At 35.6% G+C, this 19,530-nt stretch overlaps 1 protein-coding gene across 1 annotated transcript in view; it reads right to left on the bottom strand.

Moving 5' to 3' along the window:
• The window catches only part of LOC123320158 (discoidin domain-containing receptor tyrosine kinase B-like), a 364,297-nt gene that overhangs the window by 13,221 nt on the left and 331,546 nt on the right, over positions 1 to 19,530 (bottom strand). The window contains exon 12 of the mRNA XM_044907363.1: positions 17,616 to 17,798. Within this exon, the coding sequence (XP_044763298.1) occupies positions 17,616 to 17,798 (183 nt within the window). The remainder of the gene's footprint in view (positions 1 to 17,615; positions 17,799 to 19,530) is intronic.

Genomic DNA, 19,530 nt, shown 5'->3' with positions numbered 1-19,530 from the left:
TATCGATAGGATCAATAATTATTGCTGTAGTTTTTTAGCAATTGGTAAATTATATTCCGAATTCATTAAATTGACCAAAGATGAGGATATAGTGCAATCAACACTCAAGAGTCCTTTCCCAAGAAGGCTTCCTTTCCTAGAGTAATAGGATGTGTTGATGCTACTCATGTTCGCACTTCAAATTCAAAACACAACGCCGAAACTCCAAAAGAAATGTTCAAATTTCCCACCTTGACAACAGAAGTTTAGTCACAAAAGCTTGACATCTTTTTCTTTTTAATTTATCTTCTATGATGTGCTTGGCTGAAATTTTTAATTTTTTATGCTCTGAGTGGCGTTGCCAAACCTATCGATGATTAAAGTAAACAACGATTATGATTCCACGGTGCAAACCGTCAACCGCTAAGCAACGTTTAAATATTAAACATCGATTAGTTTAACCATGGTTACCAGCGAAACGGTGCAAACGGGCATTAGAATTTTCCCTCACTTTATAGGTATCACAAATGATCGATTCTATAATTCCTAATTGGATCACCACAGCAGAGGAACTAGTGATGTTGATTATTTCCTACATATTCTCCCATGAGATAATCACGGAACAAAATGAGGAAATGCCACTTTGGATTTTACAAGAAGAACCGGATTTACATTTCCCCTCTAATGAAGTAGGATATATACATGCACGTATCCGGTTTGTAGTAAATATTTATTAGGACGATTCGTGAAAACATGGTTCGAGCTAATTGGCGGCTTTGGTTAAACCCCCACACAGGGTAAAATCCTCTCTCTGTTTCCGCATTTCCTTTCATTCCCCCACCAGAATTACATATCTAATTCTATAAGAGATAGACTTCGAATAGATCTCATAGCTACATATATACCAAGTATATGTTGAATTTATTACTTGCTCCATGGAATTGTGAGGCATTTGGATCTTGCCGAGTGGTTTTATCTTGAGGAGGGATTTCTGCCTAACGTTAATTCTTCTCGTGGAATTGTTCATTTCGTACTATATGTATTCATGAATACATTTCAGTATGTCACAAATTAGGTATAATTTTTGGCAAGATGAAGATTGCCGGCGAATTTATTCATAACTGAGGGAATATAGAAAACGACACTGTCTGGTCGAAAAAGTATAATATATATTCGAAATTATGAGATGGGATGATGAAGGTGGACACAAAACATAAGTTCGATTTTCAAGAGACTGGCATTTTTTCATTAAAGTCTTTAGCCTATCATATGGACAATTATTAAACCATCATCAGTGAAAAATATCGATGAAAATACTGACTTGGAGGAAGATAACTAACAACTTCGAGTTCGAGGATATTCTTAACAGAGGCACCTCAAGCAAAAATGTGAATGTTTTCAAGTCAATAATATCTGGGAATAAGTCTAGGCAACAAGTTTCTGTGGAATACAATAAGTATGTAGAGATAACTGCTGTACAGGGTGAATCTTTGACTCGTACAAATATTTTAACAGTATATTCTTGAGTTCAAAAGAAACACTTTTTCCTTCACCATTTTTTCTCACAAACGGTGTTATCGAATGAAATTTATTTCGGAATATAGTCCTTCATTTATTTGATGAATCGTTTTCGAACACAAGCCACGTCTTCCAGTTTTCTCATTATGACCATTAAGTATCATAAAAATACCAAAAATTCAAAGAACCCAACTCTTGAAACTAAGTTTGAGGCTATCTATTTTGTAAAATGAAAGTATTCTTCATATTTTCTCGTATAATGCGGTGTTTTTCAGTAATTTGATGTTCAAAAATTAAAAAGTATCTGTGAAATTCGAAATATTGGTTATATTGGTTGAATACAAAACTGTGTCTGAAAGATCCACAGATGTGTAGTGTCACATATTTAGCTAGTTATTCTGTCTGAGGGAAATTTTGTTTTTCCAGGGGTGGCACAGCTCATTATGAAAACTTAAAATGGCTATATCTTTTTATCAGGACCGAATTGGAAAAAACGGTAAAGAATAAAGTGTTTATTTTGACCTCGAGAATCCACTGTTTCAATTGTTGTACGAGTCAAAGATCCACCTTGTATAGTGGAGCAATAAAAGGGTCTGATGATGGCATTCAGAAGACTGGCTTATAAGATTCTAACCCTGAATACTGCGACCCTTGACTATGTCAATTAGCATATTTTTTGGTAATACTGAAGTATTAAAAGGATATATTGAAAAATTCTTAGCCCACTATAGAACATAACAAAATTTCAATGTCAAAATATTACTCAACATATTCTCCTCTTAATTTGATACATTCATTACAGCGAACCTGCAACGTCTCTAGATCTTTAAAAAAAAATGTTTCTTCTTGCTATGCAAACCAGACCTCCACAGCTTCTATTATCTCCTCGTTGGAAGAAAATTTACGACCTTTTAAACTTGATGATGGTCTGATGGAGCCAAATCTGGTGAATAAGTGGGGTGTTCTAGTAATTCAAACCCTAAATTTATGCATGGCAACATGAGATTTGTGTGCAGGGGCGTTGTCCTGCAAAAACAAAACACCTTTGGATATCTTTCCGCGTCGTTTCCCTTCAATTTTTTCTCGTAGAGGGGTCAGTAATGTCGAATAGTAATCTCCGGTTATTGTTCTACCCGAGGGGTGAACCGGTCATGAAAATGTTGTACACCACAATTCAGACAATTCACGCAATTCCTATAATAGCATATAAAACAATTCAGACAATTCAACAATTCACACAATTCAAAAAAATTCATGGCAATTCACGGCAATTCACGGACAATTCAATACAATTCATGACAATTCAATACAATTCATGACAATTCAATACAATTCATGACAATTCAATACAATTCATGACAATTCAATACAATTCATGACAATTCAATACAATTCATGACAATTCAATACAATTCATAGTTATGTATTTTTTTTTTGAATATATATTTTGGGAATTTTCTTCACATCACACTATGAGAGGTCTGAAACCACTCAATAATATGTCTTATAGATATAGCCAGATAGTAGTTAAGGCTAACTAAGGCTAGCTTACAGAAATTGCTTCTATCCATGGATATCCTATACTTCATTGTTCGATGTACTATTAACCTACCCTCATCAACATAGTTATATAGTTATATAGGCTGATTCAAACAACTTTGAAATTCATTTGAATAAAATGTTGTGAAAACGACCTAATATAGGATAAGAGCATTCCCTTCCATAACGACAATTTTGAAAATTGAGGTATAAAATTGTATGATCCGAAAAAATACTTTCAGGTAAATTTTTTAAAATTCCCTCAGCAAATGGCTCTAGAGTTATTCTGTGCATAAAATCTTTTTGGTCAAAATGGGCAACCCTAATATTGAATACAACAGAGCGTAGCCGTTCGTAACGACAATTTTTGTAGGTTTTTCCAAATTGAGTTATAAAATTTTATGAAGCGAAGAAATACTTCTAGGTGGAATCTTCTGAATCAGTACCTTCTATCAAACGCAAATTGATCGAGTAGTTGAAAAAAATGGTTACTGTGCAAGCTATTAATTTTAAATCATACATCAACATGTCGAGTTATTTTATGGAATTTTATGAAAGTATGTGAAGTACTACAAAATAATAACACAACTTACCAGGTTTCAGAAACATGGTGCGTTGAAATCAAGATTGTGTTCTCATGAAAGTTGTTCGTTCAATTTATATGGAATAACAAAGAGCTTACAGAATAATCATCAAGAGATTCGACACACGTGCTGAAATATCTATGTCTACTTTTTGAGTGCTGAAAACAATTATTAATATTATTAATTCATCTTCGCTGATTAACTGAGAATATATCCCTCTCCGAATTGCCCAATTCGATGATCCTTAGTGTGTACCTATACTTCATTCAAATTTATTTTAGCAGTCGGTTGGCCATGAAATAATTTTCTCAAGTTTTTGTAACTAGAACGAAGTAAGGTTGGCACTCATGAAATGTCGTTAATGTCATAACGCCGTTGCCACAACTAATATCAATTTTTATTACGAAAATGCCGAAAGTGATTGAAAAAAGAGACAGGGTTTCAGGAAGTGCTATTTAGAATTCAGGTCCGCTCATTCAAATAGTTATACCTTGATATTCTAAAATCCACAATACGTAGACGGTAGCGAACATATTCAATGTAAGAATTTATATAATGTTTCATCTGAATCTAAACGACATACATTTCAGCTGAATATTTCCACAATCAGAAAGATTGTGAATGAAGAGAATGACAAAGAATTTCCTTCTGGGGAGACCCAAAAAAGTGATGGCATTTGAGAATTTTATGTTTGAGTGAATTTTCGTTTTCTACAGGATTTTCGATAAATGTCATCGTAGAATAAGTTTCCCAAAATGGATTTTTCTATTTTTCATTTGACTTGTCTTATGCAATGTGAATGTCTTAAAGTACCAATAAATACCTAATTATTATTATTACAACAACATATTAAGATGAATATAGCCACAAACACGCGCAAGTTGCCCTGTTACTTCTTTATTCATGTGCAATTTTTGTTCAAAGGTGAAGTTCATCTTAACTTGAAACTTCCTTCAATTCCTTTTACTTATATTGATGCAGGATGATTTTTGTTGAAGAATTTAACATTCTTGTAATTATCTGTTAATTCCTTCGGGAGATACCCATTCCCAACCACTGCATCATATGCATTTCATCTTCGGGTCAATATTTTTGAAATCTACAAATAATGTAAGCCAAAGAAGATAACGAACATTAACTTTCCTCAAGCTTGCGCATATTATGATATTATACTGATCTCTTGTATTTTCCATGCAAATAACTGGATTGGGTATGCCTTCAATCACTTTGTATAAACTTCAATTATGTTCGTCACATATTTTCCGAAGAGATTCGACATTGTGATAAAATTCACAAACTTTTAAGTAGAACGGGCAACATGGCGTTGATTTAAAACCCAAAAATGTTTTGACAAGCTTCATAACCCCACATGTTCGTACTATACAGAGTGAAATGTCAAATTTCCATGGCCAACCGACTGCTAAAATAAAAGTGAATGAAGTATACATATCTAGGAATTCATTCAACGCGGACCTTAATTATTACATTACTAAAGCTCTATTGATTACAAATGGTTTAAGCGAAATATGTGATTTATATATTATTTGAAACATTAGACAAATGTTTCAAAAAATTTTTATTTTAGACTTGGAGAAACATCTCCAAGCGAGTCTCCAAGTCTTAGATGAACCTCCGAATGATCTTTGTCAGGTTGAGAGGGAAGAAGCTGTGAATATATAATTGACATTATTGCAATCGATATACCGATATAGACCGACATTCCGAATTAACATCTTCTCAGAAATTATAAAAGTGTTAAAAATGAGGTTGAAATAACCAAAATTATATGATATGCATTGAAGAAAGAACGCCCGTTCTTAACAATGATTTTAATGGGTTATTCCCAACAGAGTAATAAAACGGTTTCAACCAAAGGAATCGTTTCAGGTACCTGCTATTGAACGCAAAGAGATCGGGACCAATATTCACCAATATTGTTGGTGAATAGTCCCTGTACAGGTTAACAATGTGTTTTGATGACTGTGCATGATGTAAAATGTTATATCGAACCAATTTACTCTATTCTCAAGAATGCACATGTCTCGAGAAAATTTGAAATTTTTAACTTTGAATCCCTTCAGGCCCCCCGTACGGGCTGACAATGAGCTTCGATGATTTTCATTAGTATAAATCAAGGTATGAATAATATCCGATTGCACCATATCTCATTCTTTTTCCAAGAGAAACTCAAATCCTAAAACGAGCATTAATATCTTTTTCAGAACTGTAAGAATTGTATACTGAACAATACAGTTATCCTTAGAGCGCGGCGTTGACAGATTGTAACTGTGGATGAAAGAAACCTGGCTTCACACCCGTAGGAAATTATTGTGTATCAATAAGAAATAATAAAAAAATTAGATGTTGTATAATTCTTACCTGCTCAATCTTATATCACTTTAATTCAAATCACAGAATACAGAAATTAAACTCGGAGTTTGCACTATTGCGCCGGCATGCGACTATATACATGTCTACATGAATATGACTATATACATGTCCATATACATGTGCAAACCTCCCTTTCTGCTTCCTAATAGTTGGACAGGTTGGACACCTGTGAATTGCAAGACAGCGAATCGCCCAACAATTAGGAAATGCATTGCAATTCATAACAATTCCAGACAATTCATGAGAATTTTCGAACAATTCACGGAAATTAATAGTTCAGAACAATTCTTTATAATTTACGACGATGGGCAAGTTTCCTAAAACTCCAAAATCGAATTCAAATTATTTATGGAAACCCATTTCCATTAGTTATCCAACACGTAAGAGATTCGCTTCAAAATTCAGATATACACCCTTCGAAACTTAATAAACATTCGATTGTGTAAAAGCGTGAAACGTAGAATGACCTTACTACAGTCTAGTAATTTTTGTCAATTCGACACCAGTGAAACCGATCAAGAAAATATAGAATTCCATATCCACCGAAATATCCACATATTACAAAAAAAAATTTCTGAATTCTATACCTTAGAACATATCCATGTTTTATAAGAGAGCTCTTCTGAAATCACAATTTCCGACCGAATGCAATGTGTTAAAATTTAAAAAAAATAAATTTCCATATATGTATTTGAGTTATAAAAATTCTTAGATTTTGAAATTTAGAAAAATAGCCCATTCTCCACAATTCACGACAATTCTCAACAATTCCTGACAATTCACACAATTCTTGGCAATTCACAACAATTCACCACAATTCACCACAATTCCTGGCAATTCATGACAATTCTCAACAATTCTTGGCAATTCAATTCAATTCATGACAATTCCTGCAATTTGTACACCACAATTCACGACCGGTTCACCCCTCGGTTCTACCCTTATCCAAAAAATCAATCATGATTACTCCATGTCAATCCCACACGACTGAAGTAAGAACTTTTCCAGCAGATTTTTGGACACGAAACTTCTAAGGTTTTGGAGAACCAGAGTGTTGCCATTCCATCGATTGTTGCTTTGTTTCTGGATCGTAGAAATGTATCCAAGTCTCATCCATAGTCACAATTCGGTTTAAGAAGTCTACATCGTTTTCAAATCGAGCACAGATCGAAGGTGATGCTTCTACCCTTGGACGCTTTTAGTCAACATTCAAACATTTGGGGATTGGGGAACCATTTTGCAGCAATTTTTCTCCTGTCTGAATTGACGTGAAATATATGATGAACGCGATCGTATGAAATATTCCCAGTGCTTCAGATATCCGTTTTAGCCCAATTGGGCTGATTTTATCAGACCGTCTAATTAGACGGTCTGATAAAATCATGTCATGAACTGCATCGATGTTTTCGGGGACTGACAAATCTGGCCTTACCGATTGGACATCATCTTCAATGGAAAATTTACCTCTTTTGAAGCTTGCACTCCAATTTTTCACGGTCGCATACGAAGGACATTGATCACCAAGGGTATCAAGTATATCTTCGTAAATATGCTTACCTCTTAACTCTTTTAAATACAGGTACTTGATAATGGCTCGATACTCCAATTGTTCTATTTTCACAATTTCGGTGGACATCTTCTTTCTTTTAATTTATTGCGTAACGCTGGTTTACTTTTTTGACTTCACACTGACACTTCTAATGAGTTATTGTTCGTTGCTATGGTAACGCAATATGTTTTTTTTATGCATGGAAGTGGTTTAGGCTAACTAGATATAGATACATCCTCGTACAAGTATTATGCTCTTGTTATTTTTTCTAACATCACCGCGCCTCAAGAAGAATTCTTGCGAATTCTGTGACCAAACATTGACCTACAGTTCCGGCTTGTACCAAAGAGGAACATTTTCTTGTATTGTCAAGTTCGTTTTTGAGTACACCGTCAGTTGCCGGTACTCTCTGACTTCACTACACGTCCAGTACACTCGACCAATCAACTTGTTCGGTTATCAATCAAGAAGATCCAGGAATTTCCCCACATCAAGATTGTGTGCTGGTGGTAGATGATTTTAGTTGAAATAACACAGCTCCCTTTTGATTCTTCATTTTCTCCAAGACGACCTTTTTAGGATTACAAAATTCGTTGGCGTAAGTCCAGAGCCTCCATACTTGATTGGCCAACTCGAGGTACTTTTTTGTATCAGTAGTTTTACAGCAGTGAAGCATCTTTTGGCTTATTGATTATACCCTTCAAGACTCTCCATGCTGCAAGATTTCTTCTTGACTTCACGACAAGAAGAATGATACAAAGTAAGGGTTCGCTGATAAAGGATGATTAAGGTGGCATAACCAGTTTACCTGAATATCTTTACCGTACTCCCTTTCAATAATATCCGAAATAGACTGGAAAGAAAAGGGATCTCCCACGCAGGAAAGGAACATTTTTCACGGAGTATCGACGCGAACCCCCTGAACCGTTATGAATCACGTTCAGCGATCAAAACACCGCACTCTGTCGTCATCCATCTTTTGAAAAATTAATAACAACCTGGAATAAGACGTCCCCGCGGCATAAAGATGGAACAGCGAGCGGGGCAAATTTCAGGCGGGCAGAATATGTTTAATGAATCCTGTTAGTTTTTTAAATTAAAAAACGTAATAAGGCGAATCCACGCGAAAGCTCGAGACGGGGGAGTGGGGCATTTTTTGCGCGAGGAGGAATTTCCCATTATGAAAAGTTTCCACCTTTGAGAATTTTAATGGTTGGCGGGATGTGGAAAATTCGTTTCCGAATAAATTGAAATTCGCTCCCAATAACTCGGTTTATAAAATGGGAACACAATGTGAAAACGGGCTACTTTTTGGAGGATGTAAAGATATTATCTGTCGCCGTGATGGGAAATGGAATCGTCTGAATTGGGGAGACGAATGGAGTTGGCTGATTTAAGGGAGAAAAATTTCAGGATACAGACTTTCACTGTTATGAATGCCGCGGAACCTTCATATTCTCTCTGAATTTTTAGCGAAGCAATGCCAGACGAATTAAGCTCAAATTCGCTCTATTCCTCGAAGAGCAAATTAGCAGGGAGACACTAAGCTCCGATATGGAGTTCAGTTAGAAAAGCTGCCAGGCAGGAGAGGCTCCGTGGCTGTTGGGCTCCCTCGGCGTATTTTTCTTAATTTACTATTCCATTATTTGAAATTAACCAGACTTGTTTGTGCATGAAAGGGTTCATTAACAGAAACTTGGGAAAAATGACTTGAAAATACGGAAGAATATGCAGTCCCCACGTTTTTATTGCAGTCAGAAATTAAGAGTACACCATTCCTCAAACAGAAGAAGAATAATAATTTATATTCACATAACGAGAGTCATTTTAGACGTTCCCGCATTGTAGTTGGGAAGCCCAAGAGGGAAATTTGGCATTTACTCGAGTGTGTCAGATTAATATAAAGGGAGATAGATACCTTGGACTCTGTAGAGTAACTCTATACCAAAAATTCGACGTCTATGTAGGGGGAATTGTCTAGGACAGCCTGTCAGAATAGTAAAAAAAGGCGATCATTGTACAGATTAAGATATAAGATGAGGTTAATTACATGTTGAAAAGTATATATTCTCTAACCTGACAATTTAAGCTTGACGAAAATGTGTGGGAGGGCGCCAACCTTGCAAAAAAACGTCACTTGTACGTTTTCGAGCGCGGCGTATTTTTTCTTTATTTTGAAGATAATGAGTCAAGAATAACGGAAAAAATATAATCTGACAGTTTCAGCAAGCCGAATCAATAAAAATTGGTTCATAAAGGTCACAAAAATCTGTTTTTTTGAATTATCTCCTCTCCTGAGCTTCAAACTGTTTTCGCATTCATTTTAGAAGTTGTAGAGCATAACATTTTCAACAAATTTTGTCGGAAGCAATTTTTTCTACGTTTGAACGTTTCTGAGATATAAGGTGATGAATATACATTAGACTGGGTTTCCACATTGACCTTGGCCTTTCGCAAGTGTGGCTAAGCTCCTCGCCATATCGGCCTCTAACTCGAAAACTGTTAAGAGTATGTAAAACTGTTTCAGACAAAAGTTGTATAGAATTTTATTATCTACAACTTTCATAATGAATACAGAAACGATTTGAGGCACAGGAAGGGAGATATCTTAAAAGAAATGCCTTGTTATCATCTTCAAAATGTCAGATTAAGGAAACTCCCACTGATCAGTGTCAGATTAATGGGTCAATACGTCTGCAACACCAAGATTAACCATCTTCATAAAAATCTGACACACGAGTATATAAGTAACGATTTTTTTGCATATTCAAAGGACAACTGTGACCTTGTGTCACCTCCGAATTGTCAGTATCTTGAAAAGTAGCTTCTTTTGGGTCCAAATAACATATTCTGTAAAAATCTGACTCGAATTTTTTTTTTACCATTTTCAACTCTTCCGTATGAATTTATTATCAGAGACAAGTAGGGCATATACAGTATCTTAATCTGACACGCTCGAGTATCTACAACTGACGGTTTTTTATTACATCTTCGAAAACCTGCAGACGCGTTCCCTACCACTGCAAGTGCATACATCACAGAACATAAAAACAGAACACTCAGTATTATTGAATTTATTACAAACATTTTTTGTATACATGTGTCTTAGCGGTAGGTTAGTAATCCATCAAAATTTGATAGAAATCCAACCCTAGGAAAAAAAGGAAAAATGAATAATATGTTGCCTGACCGCCGATGTCCTATACATTCAGGAACACGTCGGGATATACATAGGCTGGGCCCAGGTAGATGAACAAATTAAAGCAGCTCCTACAACATGACGGTCAAATACGAATGCGAATTGTAGCTAATAAATACAATTATTCCGTACTACATACTTTGCTGACTCGATCATGAGAGTATGTTTTTTTTTGTATAGGTTTCTGTATAATAAAGACGTCATTTATTTATTTATTTAGGTATTTATTTAATACATCCTTGACTCACGACTGCAAGAGGATGCCAACTTTCTGGAAAAGTATACAAGTCGCACTTCTGACAATCTTCAATCTAATCATACCATTTTGGCATCGATGACATGATGACATAAAAGCTAGCTTTGACGGCAGCTCGACTGTCGAAATGTATTCTCTATTCACTTTTATTTTAGCACTCGGTCGGCCATGGAAATTTGACACATTCCACTCTGTATAATACGGAAATGTGGGGTTATGACGCTTGTCAAAACATTTTTGGGTTTGTGCTATGTTGTCCGTTCTGCGTAAAACTTTCTGTTATTACGTATTTAATCACAATGTCGAATCTCTTCGCAAAATATGTGACGAACATAATTGAAGTTTATACAAACTGATTGAAGGCATATCAAATCCAGTTATTTGCATGGAAAATTACAAGAGATCAGTATAATATAAAATATGCACTAGCTTGAGAAGAGTTAATGTTCGTTATCTTCTTTGGATGAAGTTTGAATACGTTACATCAGTTGTAGATTTCAAAAATATTAACCCGAAGATGAAATGCATATGATGCAGTGGTTGGGAATGGATATCTTCCGAAGAAATTAACAGATGATTACAAGAATATTAAGTTCTTCAACAAAAATCATCTTGTATCAATATAAGTAAAAGGAATTAAAGGAAGTTTCAAGTCAAGATGAACTTCACCTTTGAACAAAAATTTCACATGAATAAACAATTACCAGGCCCGTATTTGTCGCTGTTCATCTTAATACATTGATGTAATAATAATAATTAGGTATTTATTGGTACCTTAAGACATTTACAATGTATAGGACAAGTCAAATGAAAAATAGAAAAATCAATTTTCGGGAACTTATTCTACGATGACGTTCATCGAAAATCCTGCAGTAAACTTTTCGCATTAATTCACTCAAACAAAAAATTCTCAAATGTATAAGTCGTTTAGATTCAGATGAAACATTATATAAATTCTCTATTCTTTTACATTGAATATGTTCGCTAGCGTCTGACGTATTGTGGATTTTAGAATATCAGGGTATAACTATTTGAATGAGCGGACCTGAATTCTAAATAGCACTTCCTGAAACCCTGTCTCTTTTTTCAATAACTTTCGGCATTCTCGTAATAAAAATTGATATTAGTTGTGGCAACGGCGTTATGACATCAACGGCGTTATGACTTCAAGGACATTTCATGAGTGCCAACCTTACTCCGTTCTAGTTACAAAACCTGAGAAAATTATTTCATGGCCAACCGACTGCTAAAATAAATGTGAATGGAGTATACACATCTGCTATAGTTTCATTCTAGGTTCATTTTAAAATATCTTTAAATTGCTTCTGGGTGCAGCACTTGCTAGAGCTAATATAGATTTTAGAGAACTTTCGTACGGCCTGCATATGATTCGAAATTTCGGCGAATACCTTTATCTGCGTATAATTGCATACGACCCAAAGGTACGCAGGGCATATCCTCGGGGCGTATTCAACGAATCCATTCGGCCATTGTGGTTGCACACAGAAGTGGAACCATCAATCAATAATCATTTCCCCGGCCACAATAACCAATTTGTTATATATACAACAATCAATACCCCATCCTCGATTCCATTACTATGCCTTAATGGATTAATGCATACGGAATTTTCGTCGCCAATACAGACGGTAGACGATGCATTTGCATCAATCAGTCTGATGGACCATCGCAGTGATTAGCTCGATTCGTAGCACTTCAGATCTTTCAATGGGGAATCCTATCAGTTTCCGCTGAATCTCTTATGGAAATGTCATTAATAACAACGGCAAACTGGCCGGCACTTCATCATTCCATTAAGATTTGAAACTGTTGATTTATACTTTATCAAATTAGATATTGCTCTTGATTTTCACACTCAATTATGATTCAGTGTGTTTTAGGGGATTTCTCTTTTAAACTGTCACATGTCTCATATCTATCTGACAAGATAAAATCAAGGTGTCCTAATGCCCCTAATGGCAACCAGAATGGCGAACAATTCAAATTTTGTCGTCCTCTTGAAAAAACCTCGATTTTCCGTCTTTAAAATGAAAATGTGGAAAATCGCTCGGACCAGACAATTTTCTGCTTTTTGCATCCATGTAACTGCAACCCTCTAACGGAGGTGAGCACAACCCCTTGATATTGTAAAAAAATGAGGGGTGTTGCGATACCGCATGTAAAAGACCTTACCGAGTACTATCTGATCCTGAAATTTCGCTTCAAAATTTCCATGGATATCGAAATGACAAGTAAAATAGTGAAAGAGTAACTACACACTTTTGTGATTAGTTTATTAAATCTATCTATGCTGGAAATGGGCATCAATCACATTCATGCAATAATATAAGTTTTGCAAAAACGTTCCCGTTTATAACTCAAGATTTGAGGTGTAACTTTGCGGCATTCATTAATGATCCGAGTTCACAAATCGTCAAGTGACTCAGGCTGGGTAGCGTTAATCTTGGATTTCTGGTGACCCACTAGAAAAAAGTCCAGTGGAGCCAGATCAGGTGATCTTCGTGGTCACTCACTATGTCCCCTTCTTCCAATCCAGGCGAGGGAAAAATTTTCATCTAAGAACTTACGCACCGATTTAACGAAATTAGGTGGTGCGCTCTCTTGTTGTAAAATGATCGTTCGGTGGTCTTCTGAATTCTCCAATACTTGCACGAGGCCTGGATAAATAACGTTCTCCAATAGATGCCGTTAAGGTAAAATGACCAGTCGTCCGAAAAACAGATATCGAAAGTGTAGTTTTTCACACCACTTCACAGAAAGTTGGCAATCAGGATCATCCTCATTAAGTTCCTGAACCAATCGCAGGATGGCAAATATGTTGTTTAAGGTGCATGAAGCACCAGACACATCGGACAATTTCCTATTCCTAGTACTTAAGGTTGGATCCATTGCTACATGACCTAAGACAGCCACGTCCCTCACTTCGTCTTTTTCATGTTTCCTCTTTTTGTTTCCGATTAAACCAGTAGCGTCGAATTTAGCAACCAGTTGCACAACGTAACCAGCGAAACTTTTTCTCTAGGATGTCGTTGTAAAGCCGGTGTTGTTCGCGCAGAGCCGTTATTTCTAGAAAATCATTTAATCCTTTCCAACCTTTTTTCTACGGAATACACAATTTTAATTCTACTACAAATTTACAATCGCTTTGACACACTGGTTCTTAAAAATTCACGTGAATAAAAAACATGGTCCATCTACTTTTTTGGACGAAAAATTCATACTTTTTTGACAATTCACAATAAAACAACTAGATACCTTTGAAATATGCCAGATACTAATAATATTCTCGAGATAAATTCCACATAGCCTCTTTCACTATTTTCGCTGTTATTTCATTATCGATGGATATTTTGAAGCGAAAATGTAGGGTCAGATATAATCGATACGATATTCAAAATTAGTTATCGGAAACCCCTAATCCCTATTCAAAATCAAAGGGTTGTGCTCACCCCCGTCAGGGTGTTGAAGTAAGGGGGATGAAAAAAGCGAAAAAGTTGCCTGAGCAATCTTCCACATTTTCATTTTAAAGTTGAAAAATCGAGGTGTCAAGATTTACAGGGTGATTCATAACTATTGGGATATAGGCTATGGGCAGATTGTTCGGACCAAAATATGGCGATAGGATCAAAATACCTTAATAAAATATTGCTGTGGAAAAAGATAGAGGGGATATAAGGGGACGGAATAATGTTTTCTTCGAAAGTTCGAAAGTCCTTTATTAAAAGAATTAGAAAAGACATAGAAGTCGGAGGAGGCCACGTAGAACATTCAATTTAAGTCTATTCTATTTATGTTACATTTTTTTCAATTATGCTTTATCGTCTAAATAAATGAATAAAATAAATAAACCGTTACTTCAAATCCCCTTCCGAAGCTCTGAACTGTTCAATTGCGTTTTTCTTAAAAACGGATGAAAAAATTTACAGTGAAGTTATTAGCAAAAATTATTAGAAAAAAAATTCAACTTTAACGCCCTCTATCTTTTTCCACAGCAATATTTTATTGAGGTATATTTGGTCCTATCGTCATATTTTGGTCCAAACAATCTGCCCTTAGCCTATGTCCCAATAGTTATGAATCACCCTGTATATTGCAATAACCTATAAATTCTCATTTCGAAGTTACCTTTTAAAACCCCTGCCATTTCGCAAAGCCCTCACTTCACAGAGCGACATTGGAATGATAATATACGCTAATGTCACTTAGTGTAGCTACTTGCAAGGGGCTGTAAATATCATATTCCAGCATGAAAACATCAGCATATTGCTACAACCATTTAAAATTATAAATAACATAAATCTTTCACACGTTATCGTCCATTACGATAATCCCCGGATCGTACAGGACCAGAGGAAAGGGGGGTTTAATTCTGTTTGCCAAAGGACAGACGGCAATGTAAACTAATTTCAGCTTCTCAGGGACCAAGCTGCATTAGCCAGACTGAATATAGAATTCGTTAGCATGGGGTGTTAGGTAGATGGCGCTGCCATCAAATTATTACTCGTACTTTGTGCTAATTCGGCTGTGACGAAAATTAAGGTATGTTCGAAAGCTAGTGGGGTCGAGGGTTAAGCGGAACTATATGTTTTTCTTATTAGGAAGGGGGGAATGGATATGGGAGCTTTTGAGTAGCATTTTACGCCGGGGCTCTGTGTGCGAAAATTTGCGCAGATGAAATTCGAGCGAATGGGCGAATCATTGCATGAAAGAGAAAGAGGAAAATTTGCTACAAAGGCGAAAAGTTCGATATTTCGACTCCTTTCATTCGAAAAAGGCATTTCTGAATTCCAGATTTGGGGGGCAATTTTTGAAGTAGTTCACGCCAGTACCTTGTATTTCAAAAAGAACGCAATTCTTATGCGTCGAAAAATTTGAACCTTCTATAGAATGAAATACAGGGTGAGTCTTTGAACCGTACAAATTCTAAGCAGTAGATTCTTGAGCCCAAAAGAAACACTTTTTCCTTTATCATTTTTTATGTGACTGTTGAAAAAGTACGAAAAATCTCACAAACGGTTTTATCGATTGAAATGAATTTTGGAATATAGTTCTCTATTTCAGTTTTCTCATTGTGACCATAACGTACCATAAAAATACCAAAAATTCAAAGATCCCAACTCTTCAAACTAAGTTGGAGGGTATCTAATGACTATTTGAACGTTTTTTGAGATGAAAGTATTCTTCATTGTCTCGTATAATGCACCGTTTTCGAGTAATTTGATGTTCAAGAATTGAAAAGTATTTTTGAAATTTGAAAAATTGTGTACTTTTTCGACTGAATACAACTCTGTTTAAAAGATCCACAGATGTGTAGTGTCACAAATTCAGCTATATTTATTCTGAAGGTAATTTAGTTTTTCCAGGGTTGGCACAGCTCATTAGGAAAACTTAAAATGGCTATACCTTTTTTATCATGGAATCGGAAATAATGGTATAGAAAAACAAACTGTTTTTTTGACCTCAAGAATACTGATCGAAATAACAAGATGAGCAGAAGATACGCTGGCACATACTCAAGTGTTGTTTCTTTGAAAAGGTACTGGTAGAACTGAGACAATATATCGAAAGGTTGAAAAATTCGTTCGAAGTGAAATCTTTGCATTCTTATATGTAGTTGTGAATTCGATCTGCTGATTTCATCCTTCATTATTGATTACTTCCTTGAGTTAGTTTCTCCATTTGAATATACAGTTTGAGTAAAAAGCACAATATTCATATCTTCGGTATTCAATACTTTGTAAAAAATGCCTGAACGGGTCAATTTTGATTTAAATTACGCAACTTTTCAAATATAATTGAGTTCATTTTCTTTTGAATGACAACCATAAATTTTTGTGCCATAAATGGATAGACCTTTTGTTGTTGTGGAGAATTTGGTGTTTTATGCTTTTTCTTCTCAACCTTTCTTTCATTATGATGTAATGATTAAACTTATGGAAGCCGAGTGTTTACTTTTTTTTTGTATTTTTTGGATAATAATAAAAAATGTTATCGAAAATATACTTTTCTCGTGTGAAAGATAGTATCAATTACATACTCGTCAATTTTTGTAATTGTGAATTTTATTTTGGATAATGCATCAACTACTTCTACCCTAGAATACTATAACTTTTCAAAAGTACCAATAATTCCTAGAGAGAATCTCAAAATACATAAAATAGTGAAAATACAATAAGACCAACCATTTCATCCTTATAATGAGAAAAGAGTTGATGAAAAACCCCACTGACAACCAAATTACTTTTATCAAAAAGGCCTATACATTTGGACAAAAAGTCAGAGTTTCTATTTATATAAACTTCCCTCTACCCCTCAATTATACACGAAAAATTGAGTAATTCAAATAACATTTATGTGTTTTTAAATATTGTATCAATGTGGCCAGTACTTGATGAAAATCTATAATTGAAGTAAAAACAAATTATATGATTTTCACAAAAATGAGTTTATAAACTACGACACGTGTTTCGTTATCAGAATAGCATCTTCAGGTGGGTGAAGGTAAACATTAGTTTGTAGTAGTTGACCCGAGATCCTGATAGAATGATTATTATTCATTAATCTAGATAAAAACCTCACCTTATTGCGGGAATTCCTTCTTCGTTTCCTGTTCGTTGTCCTAGAAATTTTGGCAGTTCTCCAGGTTCCGAATGTTCGATGAGGGCGCACATAGGTTCCTCCTGGCTGCAGAACCCAACCACCCTTGCCAGATTCGGATCTCTCAGTCCTGCCAACCAGCTCGTCTCTCTCAAGAATTCATGCCTGCAAAAAAAATACAGTTCGAGATATTTGATTTCTGTGCGTAGAAGAGCAATTCAAATATTATTCTTTTTTAGGTGCTCCCTATCGAAAAATTATATTTAGGGATAAGGCTGATTTTTGACTTAGTGGTTTTGTCAATAAGCAAAAAATGCCCTACTGGTCTACTGAAAATTTACATGTGATTCTTGAGAAATGATAACATTAACCAGAACTGATAATTTGGTGTGGTTTATATGCCAGACGCGTCATAGAGGACCATATTTTATTGTTGTTGATAATGGCAGCCATCTTACAGTTTAATGGAGATGGCTATACGCACAGGTTGGAAGAGTTTGTGTTCACCCAGATGGATGCTCTCAACATTGAAGAGATGTATGAAGTATGAAGTTGCCACCTGTCACACATCGAAACAATTGAATTGTTGGAGTCAGAGAGTGTTTGGCTAGAGCAATGGCTTCAAGATAGTCCTTTATCTTTCATGGGTAATTGCATTTACCAATTTCAGAGATTGTATTACAGATTTTTCGACGTTTTTCCCGACAAAGCTGTATCTTTCTCGGTCATATTCTCCTTGCGCGGCGCCAATTCTAGTATGACCCATCAAACACCAAACAGACCCTGGTTTCCCAGGTTTTTTTACGTTCGAAATAATTCGGAAGTATAAACAGCATCTAGCTCATAATTGAATTGATTGAGGCCCATTCAAGCTCCCTTCTACGTAATTTTCGAGTGCTCTACTTCGTTTCGGTACATCAACATGCATTTATTATTCATCCTCAGCCGTGAGCAAACTAAGCCGACCGCGACAGGGTGCAGAGGACTTGGGGGAGAACAGCTGGCTTGTGGAGAGCGCAGCATGCGGCACGTGGCCGGAATCATGAAAAAATATTTGACAGAGGTTGGAGGTAAACAAGGGTTTGCTTCGCTTTTGTTTGTTGCTAAAATGGAAGGTAGACCACGTTTGACGGTTTGGCGGACATGTAATTTTCACTATTAAATTGCGGTCGAAAGAGATGCTAGCGGGCAGAATGGCGTCATCTTGGGAGAAAAGGTAGCGAGTCACATTCGAATAGCTTGTACACAAAGGGCATCCGATCATAGGCATATCAAAGATGAAGGAGACAAGCCTTTGATTTCCTGACAGATCATTCAAGTTTAGGATAGGTTTAGATTTTTTTCCAGAGCAGGAAATATTTACCTAATTTATGAAAGAAATCTGAGAAAGAATCCATACTCAATTGTATGGAATAATATGGAAAAAACGAATATGTGGAGATGTCAGGTTTCTTTTCCAATCTTTGCCTAATCTAATACAAATAATTATTTAGCATCTTGATGATGGTAACTTCAGGTTTCCTGTGAACTTCATAACAAGCAATTTTTATTCCATCTATTGATTGTTAATTTGTTTTCCTAAGCACTATTTTCGAGAAACCCTAAGGGTAATCGGATGTTTGAGATCTGGAGATCTAGCTGCTCAATTTAGGATTTAATAATATGAAAGAATTTTTGAATCGCAATAGGGAATACGAAAATGATGTATTTTTTATGAAATATCTTTTGAAATAACCATTTCAACCGTTTCCCAAAAAAAATTATTTTAAGCACAAAAATGAAAAATAAAAATGGGTATTTAAAATTTGAAGCGTTTCATTTCGATTGCACAAGTTGGCAACATCGACTGAAATAAGCCTTGATAATAAAGGACAACAAATACATTATCTTGATGAGA

The sequence above is a fragment of the Coccinella septempunctata genome, chromosome 1 (assembly GCF_907165205.1).
Source record: "Coccinella septempunctata chromosome 1, icCocSept1.1, whole genome shotgun sequence".
Taxonomy (NCBI): Eukaryota; Metazoa; Arthropoda; class Insecta; order Coleoptera; family Coccinellidae; genus Coccinella; species Coccinella septempunctata.
This window is presented reverse-complemented; position numbering and strand designations above follow the sequence as displayed.